The following is a 9,891-nucleotide window of genomic DNA, read 5'->3' as shown; positions in this document are numbered from 1 at the left end:
GTACCCCCCCGGGCGCGCAGCCGTCTGGAGCAGCGGGGGCCGTGCCCGGTGCGCTCTGGGGCCGGCGCTGCCCCGGCGCGCACATGGCGAGCGCGGGCGGCGGGGCCGCGACGCTGCCCCGGGGAGGGTCGGCGGGCGGCCCCCGCCCCGCACACCTCCCCCGCGCGGGGGGAGCGGGAGGGAAACCCCCAGTTCCGCTTCCTGACGGCGCCGCGGCCCGGGCGGGGAGCGGCGGCCGGAGCGCGGGGCTGCCGGCGCCCATGGCCGGCGAGCGGACGCGGCGCTTCACGCGGAGCCTGCTGCGGCCGGGGCAGGCGGCGGAGCTGCGGCACAGCGCGGCCGCCGCGGCCGCCAGCGGGCGGCTGCAGCTGCGGGTGAGTGCGGCGGGGAGCGCCCGGCGGGGCTGCGGCCACCGGGCACCGGCCCAGGTGCGAGGCGCGCTCGGGTCCCGGGGAGGGCGCGGCGGCGGCGCCGGGAGCCCCGGCCCGCCCGGCCCCGAGCGGAGCAGCCCGCGGGCAGCGCTGGCCCGCCCGAGCCGCTCCGCTCCGCGCCTCCCCGCGCTGCGGCCGGCGACTGACAGCCCTCGCTGACAGCCCCGCCGGCGGCCCGGCATCCTCCCTTCGCCTGCTGTCTGTCCCTCCGGCTGCGCTTCGCGGTGGCGGGTGGAGGGTGAGCCGGGAGCGCCCGGCCGGAGCGGGACAGGCGCGGGTCCCGGTGTGTGACAGTCACGTGAGTGCCGCTCCGCACTGCCCGGCTGGCACCGTCGCTGCCGAGGAGCGTGTGCGCTCGCTGCCCGTGATTTCCACTGGAAACCCCGCGCAAGAAGCCTCAAATGCCACGGAAACGCAGAGCCCGTTCTTCCTACTTGCGTTCGCTTTTAAAATGCACCGCATGAGGCTTCAGGCCGTGTCTCTCCATCACTGGAGTGTTCTCTGTTACATAGTTGTACCTAAGTCCTTAGCTGGTAGGCATAGGTGGCAAATTGCTAGGGTTCACGAGCCTTTTCAAATCTCTAGGTATTTATGAGTCATTTATTAGCCATTTTGATATTAAGATTGCTTTGGACTTGAAGCTATGAATTATGAGACTTATATGACTCTTTAGATGATTAAGCATATCATTTCTGTGAATCATTTAATTCAGATAAATATTTCCCTTTTCTAGTTTTTCAGGCAAGACAGCTCATGAAGTAGAGGGAAAGTTTTAAGTGAAAGGTCATCAGTCTACCCTACAGCAGTGCCTAGCTGTAATACATCCTCTGCATAAAACAGAAAGCAATTTTGTAAGTGTGTTCCCATAAAGTTCATGGGCATTTTCCATCATCTTGGTGGTCTTGCCCAGTACAAATGGACAGCTGTGCTAAAGCAACTGCTGGGCTTTGAGACAGCAGCCAGTTCACAGTTCCTAGTTACCTCTACATCAACTGTGAGTTGCTTTCTTTACATCACTAGATTTGAAGTGCTTTTACAGTCAGCTTTGAAGGTCTTCATAAAGTATTCCAAAACTCCCGATTTTTGAAAACTTAGAAGAAGTTACATGTCTCTCCTGACTTTCCACAAATATTGTGCATGCTATTGGCCTTTATCAATTCCAAAGCATCCCTACAATCCCTACAAAAGCATCCCGGCACCACCAACAGATTAACATGGTTCCACCTGCTGGGCACAGAGATCAGAATTTGGCTCGTTATCAAACAGGATGCACTACACTGATGGAGTTTTGGTGGAAACCCTCAAGGAACCATCAGGATTGGTTTGGGCTCTGACCAGACACTGTGCTGAGTCCCCTAAGAGGCCATGTTTAGCAACGTATTTTTCTCTGCTGTGCCTTTGCTGCAAGAATGCAGAAACAAAACAGAATGAAATTGATGAAGCAAATCTGCAATTGACGGTCTGTTTTCTTAAAGGACGGTGGTGTTTTTAATGTGCTGCTAACAAATCTTACACTGCTATCTCAATATAGCATTTAATTACTCCTCGTGTATTCACATTGTATTTTATTCAATCTGTCTTTAAAACATCGAGACTTCAGTTCTAGGGTGACAAAAATCATCTGCCACTCCTGTGAGTCTTCTGTGAGACTTCCTGTTGACTGATGAAATACACTGGTGCTGGATTTCATCAGGGCTTTTGATGCAATATCTGAGGCAAATACAGTCAGATCTGAAAAGATGGTCTTTGAAAGATACTGAAGTTAAGATTTGAAGATTCCAGACCAAATTCTGGTTTCAGTTATACCGCTCAGTGGGATCACTTAGGGACTTCCAGATGTGTTTTATTCACCAGCAGGCACAATGGTTCTGAAGTCTGAGTTGCTTGCTGTGTTGAATATGCAAGGCTCTGGGGAACTTAATGTAGTTACCATCTTTTGACCATACTTTTTTGGATTGTGAGTAATGTTGCCTCTGAAAGGCAAAGTTTTATAAAAAGCCTTATGCTGAGGTCTCATGACAGAGTACAAAGCTGTTCCCTTTAGGGTTAAATCATCTCTACCTACATCAACAAGGTTGAGCAGAATTAACCATTGCATCTTGGCTAGCAGACAGGTCTCTTGGCAGATGTGCCAGGTTGCAATTTTGGGGCTGCCAGGTGGAGATGTGGTGTTCTGTCCTGGGCAGTGGTTGCTGCCTTTGGATCTGTAACACAGAATGCCAGGGTGGCAGGTCTGCTGAGGTGTGCCAGTTCCCTCTAGCCTCTGTGCCTTGCACTCAGGGATGGCACAGCCATTGCACTAAAGCTGTGTTGTTTTTGTTAAAAAGTTCCACAGAACCTGAAATTGCTGGCTGAATTTCAACTGACATTTTGTACCAGAAGTGAAAATTCCTACAGGAAAGAAAAATTGGGCGTATTCAGTGAGGTCTGCTGGTTCTCAGCACATCTTGCTCTGGATGTATCAGCGCCTAATATTCCAGTTATACTAAATCTGGCTTGTGTTGGAGTGTCCTGAAAGTTGGCTCAGCTGCTGTCTCTGCAAATAACTGGCAGCTCAAAGGAGGGAAAGCATAAACGTGTAATGTGTAAAGAATTATGTGTAAAGAGCAAAGAACTGAGCCTTCTGGTACTGCTTTTGTGTATGTCCTGTATTGAGTTGCAGCTGGACTTCTGCTGGTAATGTTTGGACAGCACCTGCTCTAGGTGCAACCCTTCAGTTCAGTAGGAGCATAGGGATCAAATGTCTAAACTGTCTTAGAGAAAAGTGAAATGTTGTGTCTTACAGCTCTTTACTGTTTTCATATAGATTGCTTCTTCTTTTGTGTCCTTCACCTTTACTTTTGCTCATTTAGTCATTTACTTGTTGCTAGTGTTCAGCACACAAATCTGGTTGTAAAAAAAAGAAGGTGCCATTATAATCAGGAAAAATGAGCTGGCAGAAGTAAGGATGTTTGTCATTTGGTGTTGTATAAGAGAGGAACTTCTGCAGTGCCCTGAAAGATAAAAAGTGGAAACAGAGATTGAAGGTGGAATATATGTGTATATCTCACTGGTAGGGGATAGTAAGTGCAGTGTTTTGGCAGAAGTAACACATTCTACATTAATTACCCAACTCTTCAGCAGGTGGGAGGAGTGCTGCTATCAGGTGTTAATGGTGTATGCCTGCACTTCAGCTTGTTTCCATTGCCTCCTTAAGCTTTCAAGTAGTAATGGCAATTCACCAAACTAGCTGATGAAATAGATCAGCATCATCTAGAAGGTAAATAATTTATTGTATTTTGAAACTTTGATGTGAAATTCTTTGTCTCTTCTAATAGGAAACACTTGTTTGAAAGTTGCTTTTTGAACACTCGCTGCCACTGCCCAGGAGAGCTGAATAGCTGTGCACAAGAAAGGGAAATTAATATGTCTGTTGCTTCATTTGTGTCTGTCACTGTAGCAGTATTCTACTGGAAGTTTTTAGAATGGGGATGGGCCAGTCAGTTCTCCTAGAAATCAGCTTGCTAACTGCTCAGCTAGTACTGAACTGCATGTTATACTATTATTTCCAGATCTCAATTAATTTGGCTAAGTACTGCTGGCTGCAGTCCTCATCCTTTACATAAAGTGTTGTGACATTGCTTTTATAAAAGAGCTGTGGCAGGTCTTGCTCCTCATCTCTCTCCCATCGTTAAACAAGTTAATAGCAGTCTGGAATTAGCCTGTTGCTCCACGTATCTTTTTTTTGGCACAGGTTTCTTTCCATCCCACTGCAGCCAAGCACAGAGTTGTGTGTCCAATCCCTTAGTACTGGCTCTCTCCCATGTGGAAGTCTGGATTACCTGGCTCTCTCTTCTGCACAATATGGGTTTCTCCTTTTTACCTTACCTGGGGCCACCATAATTCCTCCTGAAAGAACAGAACTCCTTAGTTTCCCTTGTGTATTTCATGTAGTATGTACTTTACAAATAATAAATAACATCTCTGTTTATGTTGTGGTTGTATATTTCTAGTTTTGTGTGGGTAATGAACTGGTTTGTGACACCAGTGCTGTGTTTTAGTCTCTCAAGAAGAGTGATGTGTGTGGTTTCCAGCCTCACAGGGAGCACCCACTGCCTTGGTACCTGGATAATGATACCAGAGCTTGGACTGTGCCTACTCTGTATGGCCTCTTCTCATTATGTCATTGGGCTTGCATGTTGTGAATGAAATATCTCTGAAAACCCCATCTGTGGAGGAGGTACAGTGCTACCTGAGCTACTTCAAAGACAGAAACTGCACTGTAAAAGACTCCTTTCTCCTGAGGATGTCCTGATGTCTTCTGTTAGTCCAGGGTGAGCCCAAGTAATGAATTTATAAAGGCAGTGAGTCTATCGTGGTGTTGTACCCAAAATAGACTCTGTGTGCTTGTACACAGGGGCACAGGCACTGGCTTCACACACCTGCCATGTCTATTTCCCTGAGAAAAAACCCAAACTGGTGCAGTAATCTTAAGGGCATGGGCATACAGAGAAAGCCTCATCCTGGTCTAGTGGTTGGGAGAGTTTGTTCATGACAGCAGGGTAAGGGAGTCTCACCTGCAGGTCTGGAGCTGGAGTTCTGTTATGGCAGGCCTTGGCATTTGAGATGAGTTAGGGTTTGCTCAGGGCAGACAACCTGACAGGCAAGTTTAGAATGTTAACAACCTTGGGCAATGTTGAAATATTAAATAGTTTGGTTATATTTGTAATTTACCTGCGAACTATGTTCAGAAATCTACACTCAGAAACTTACCTTTCATTTAAAGCCTGTGTGACATCCCTTACTTGCTCAAGCACAAGACTCACGTTATTTGCAAGTAGTCTCCTTTATTAACCATTTTTTCTTGTTTTGGAGTGTCTGACAAGCAATTCTGTAGATGTTTTTCAGCTGGAGTATCCTAAGAACACTTGGTCTCACCCAGGCAAGGCTCTGATTGCTTTCAGCTGGCTGCTGGAGCTGAGATGTGAGGGCAAATCAAGCAAAGGGTACAGGCAAGAATGCACTACTTGCACATTCTCCAGCTGCAAGGCTCCCTCCTCTGCAGGCAGACAAAAGGGGCAAAGTCTGCTTCTGAGCAATTCTAGGAACTTCATCTGGCACTGGGGACGAAATTGATGCAGAAATGAGGAGAAGGAGATAAGGGAACAGAGCCTCAGAGAGGGTGGAGACAGAGAAGGGAAGAAAATGGTTTAGAAAGAAGAAAAGCGTTGGAGAAAATGGGGGAAAAAAGAAAAGACTTTGTGGGGAAGGAGAGGCTGAAGAAGACGATAAAACGAAGGAAAGAAACTAAGAGAGCCCCAAGGAAGTTCCGTCAGGTTGGTGAATAACTTGTGCAGATAAGCCATTAATGTGCACCCCTAGACAGTCATTTAGGAGGTGGGGAGACCCAGGCACTTGGATTTAAATGCAGGGTTTTTACTCTTGTCTTGTGCCTGTCACTTGACTAACACTTCCTTTTAAATTCATGGAAAGTGGACTCACTTGAATTTTGAGTAACTCAGAATGCTCTCAGTTTATAGAAGTTGCATTAACTTTTTTCCTTTTGCCTGCAAGGTTAAATAAGGGGTCTTGAGAGGAAGAGAATGAGCATCAATAGCAAAGAGAAGCTGGAAAACTAAGCCTTGGTTTGGCTTTGGAGGAGGATGGATACACAGAGAGATAGTTTAATATTGTTGTGGTTTCTAACAGGCAATTCTGCAGTGCATATGTCACTTCCAGAAGTCAAAACATGTTTGTAACTTTTCTAGCATAAGGTCAAAGGCCTATGAAGTAGTGACACAAATGTGATTATTGCACAAAGACTTGCTTGTCATGTGTATAATGTTTCCAGTTTAGAATTCCCCACATTTCACAGAACTCAATAAAAAATTTCTGAATCTGAATTATACTCGCTGTTTTATAACAACTGTATATTCTTATTTTAGCAAAAGCCAACTTTATCCCTGTTTTTGTTGATAATAAAAACAAAACACTAGCAGCTAACTACCCAAGTTCATACAATAAATCTATAGTAAAAGCCATAGAATGATTGTCTCCAAGTTTATCCCACTCACAGGCTGTCCTGCCCCACATGGATGAATAATTTGCCTGGCTTTGTAATCCCCCTTATTCCTCTCATTTCTGACATGGGAAAATTTTTCCCTTTCTTGAAAAATGTAAGAAAACTGAAGGCTGCCTGTCCTTTGCATGCTTGCTAAGTGTAAATGACTTCAGCTCACGTTGTCCCTTTCTGGGCAGAGCACAAACAGACAAATAGCAGGGTACTGAGCTACATTAGTGTTAGGTGGTGATGTGTGTCAGTGAAGCCTTCCAGAGCTGGGAAGGCTTTTTCTACTTCTCTTTTCTTTTTTTTTTTCTAATTTTTTTTTAAATTTCCCAAATCTCCTTACCCCTCCTCCATTTTTTAGTTTGATGCTCAAGGCAGTAGTCTATTATTTTTTCTCCTTCATGTCAGTGATGCATAATCACAACCTAAATTGCATTGCTTAAATACATTTTTTGTAGATTACTTGTCATTACTGGTACTAGTTTTTCCTTCATGATACAGACAGGAAGAGGTCAATGTTGCATTTTTGTCCTTAAATTTTACACAGGAAGAGAGTTTCCTTGGAGCACTGGGGGTAGGTGATGCTGCCCAGCCTCTCCTTCCCAGTGTTACACTGGGAGCCAACATCCAGCCTCTCTACTTGGGTACTCTAAAGTTACTTTTCAGCTGGAAGCCAAATACTGCGTGTTTTGGAACACAGTGTAATGTTTTGAGATTACTTAATGTAGATGTTCTTTAAGCTTGTATAAAAGTACATCAGATGGGGAAATCTGGATGTTTGTGACGTGTGTGGGTTCACACTGTGTAGACAGCAGTGGGAACTGCAGCTACTGTCATTGGAATCCCAGGAAAATATGGGGAGAGGGAGATGGTACCTCCCTGCAAGAGAGTCTTCTGCTGCCTCTGTGAAACAAGGTTGTATCTGCAGACCCAAAGGGGAAAAAAAAGGAAACCTCAAAAGTTGAAAGATACACTGTATTACATTTTAAATTCCTAATGCAGTCATTAATAAATAACAATTAACTTGCTGCTAGACTTTCTTCCCCTTATTGCTGTTGAGCAGTTGTGTAATATTCAGTGTACAGAAGCTTAGTGTGCTGTCAGCATTGCAGTGATTTTTTAATTGCAGTGTAGTTTTTCCTTCATGGAGTGTGGAAGAAGCGGAGTGCAATTCTGTCACTGAGTCTGAAAGGGGCTGTTCAGGTGGGAGAATAATGCTGGCTGACTTAAAGCAAACATGATCCTAGGTTACTCTGACATGTTGACCTAAATTAAATGATGTGGATATAATGCAATTTAATGAATGCAATTGAATTGGATATGATAGAGGGGAAAAAGGTTTCATTTTTTTATGTGTTGCTGTTTATCACAAGAGTAATGCAGAAATATTCTCTCTGAAAGTGGAGTGACTAGGAATGTTTAGAATAGCAAAAAGAAAATCTATTATCTTTGTATTTTAGTTTTTAAATTGTCATCATCTAAAAGTATTGCTTGCCCATGCTAGATGTACCTGCTTTGGTAACCATGTTTAGGTTGATGACTTTGAGGAGTGTATTTCTAATTTATAGGCAAGAATGACACTCTGGACTCTTAAGTGTCTTTTGGCTCTGCTTTTTTAGGGCTAAATTAAAAGCTCCCCACATGGGGAGCCCAATGGCTGTGCAAACAAGGCCTAGAAGCATCTTTTATCCACAAGCTGCCTGCAACATTTCAACTAATGGTTAATAAGTCTACATTTTGATGCAAATTCCTCAGTGATCTTTGTTCTGGAGTGGTTTTTCTTGTGGTTTAGGGGCAGAGGTTGACATGGTTTGAAGAAAATGTATTTTTAAAGTGTGAGAATATTCTCCTGTGATCTGAGTGTTTGCCAGGCCCTGGGACAGAGCAAGTGCATGGCAGAAGGGCATGAGGAGAGGGAGGGAGAAGACTGCTGTGTATCCTCTGGCCACAGTGGTGTGTAATAAAGTCTTAAACTACTTTTTCTGCCTCTTTCTTCTGCTGTGAAGTGCTTCTTGCAGCTTCCTCCTTGCCCACTCTCTACTCCCTGCCTTCTTTCCCTCTTAGTCCTTTGCAAGCTCTGGCAGCCCTGGGGGGAGTCTGAGCCAAAAAGTCAACAGAATAGAGGCAGGAAAGGCTGCCTATACCCAGACACTGTGCAAAATGCATGTTCAGTTTGAGGGAGGGCAGGATGCCAGTCCTCCACATCCCCTTCTCTCCCCTTTGGAAGCAAGCACAGCACTCCTTTCCATGCTATGAGTAGGTGCAGGAGAAAGGATTCAGAGCTTGTTGAGTCTTTGAGTGAAAGTGGTGGGCTGGAGTCAGCCTGGGGGCTGTTGATTGGGCTGTGCTTGTTTAGATAATAAGTCATCTTTGGAGCCTGTCCCGTGCAAGAGCTTTCTCCATTGCTGTGCAAGTACCATGGCACAGGCCAGGCTTGATGTCTTTTGTTAGGAATGCCTCTGTTGCATTTCACAGGCCATAAATAACTTGTGGTATTTGTAGCAATCTCCGTCTCTCTTTGAAGATACAAGTGCACAGCCTTTTTCCTGGCTTCTCTTTTTTTCTTCTTTTTCTGTTACTTAGCCTCAAGTGGTCTCAAGTCTGAAAAGTGGTTCAGGGACCTAAATTGGGCCATCCTGGGGATAGAACTGTTTTGTGGCTTTGAACTTTAAGCTATATGGAATGAAATACAGGAAAGTTTGTTCTACTGAACAACAGCATGTTGACAGGGAGAGACCTTGGGAAAACAAGTCCTGGGTCATACCTCTGGTTCTGTGTGCAGAGAGAAAGGGAGTGATGAGTAAGTATTAAAACCAGTAATGAGCAGACTTTGATATTCTAGAATATCATGTGGTGTGTGAATACCTTTTGTATTCACATATTTGCAATGCATAGTAAAATCTATGCTGAGCCATCATGTTTCTGTTGTCAGTATATAGGCACATGTTTTCCCCTCCAATTCATGGGTGGCAGGTGGACTTCCAGCAGTGGATAGAGAGCAATTACAGAAGCTGTGCAGACATTAAATATCCTGCACAGCTCTCCTCTGAAAGCAAGTTACTGAAAAGCATCTGCCTGTTCCAAAGCTGCATGTCACTTCAGGCAACAGTTGCCTTTTCCATGAGTAACAGTTGTCTTTTTCTTTGAGCTGTGTGATTGCACAGTGCCTCTGTTCTGCTGACACCCTTTCATTAAACAGCTAAAATCTCAAGCACTGATGGAAACAAAGTTGTACAACATTAAGTAGGGTTGAATTATACTGGTCTCTTTAGTGCTGGATGATTTTATCCTCATTGCTTCCCCTGAATCAATGAAACTGTTTTGGAGGTTTTGTAAGAGAACCTACAAAACAGAAATCCAGGAGATCCATGAACAGAAATTTGGTTTTCCTGGTCAAATATTAACTTGTGATTT

General features: G+C 45.0%; 1 protein-coding gene across 1 annotated transcript in view; it reads left to right on the top strand.

Annotated features, from left to right (window-relative positions):
• Positions 1 to 260: 260 nt before the first annotated feature.
• The window catches only part of DOCK10 (dedicator of cytokinesis 10), a 144,159-nt gene continuing 134,528 nt past the window's right edge, over positions 261 to 9,891 (top strand). Inside the window, exon 1 of the mRNA XM_054515907.1 lies at positions 261 to 374. Coding sequence (XP_054371882.1) covers positions 261 to 374 — 114 coding nt within the window. The remainder of the gene's footprint in view (positions 375 to 9,891) is intronic.

The sequence above is a fragment of the Molothrus ater genome, chromosome 10 (assembly GCF_012460135.2).
Source record: "Molothrus ater isolate BHLD 08-10-18 breed brown headed cowbird chromosome 10, BPBGC_Mater_1.1, whole genome shotgun sequence".
Classification (NCBI taxonomy): Eukaryota; Metazoa; Chordata; class Aves; order Passeriformes; family Icteridae; genus Molothrus; species Molothrus ater.
Note: the sequence above shows the minus strand (reverse complement) of the source record. Positions and strands in the feature narration are given on the sequence as shown.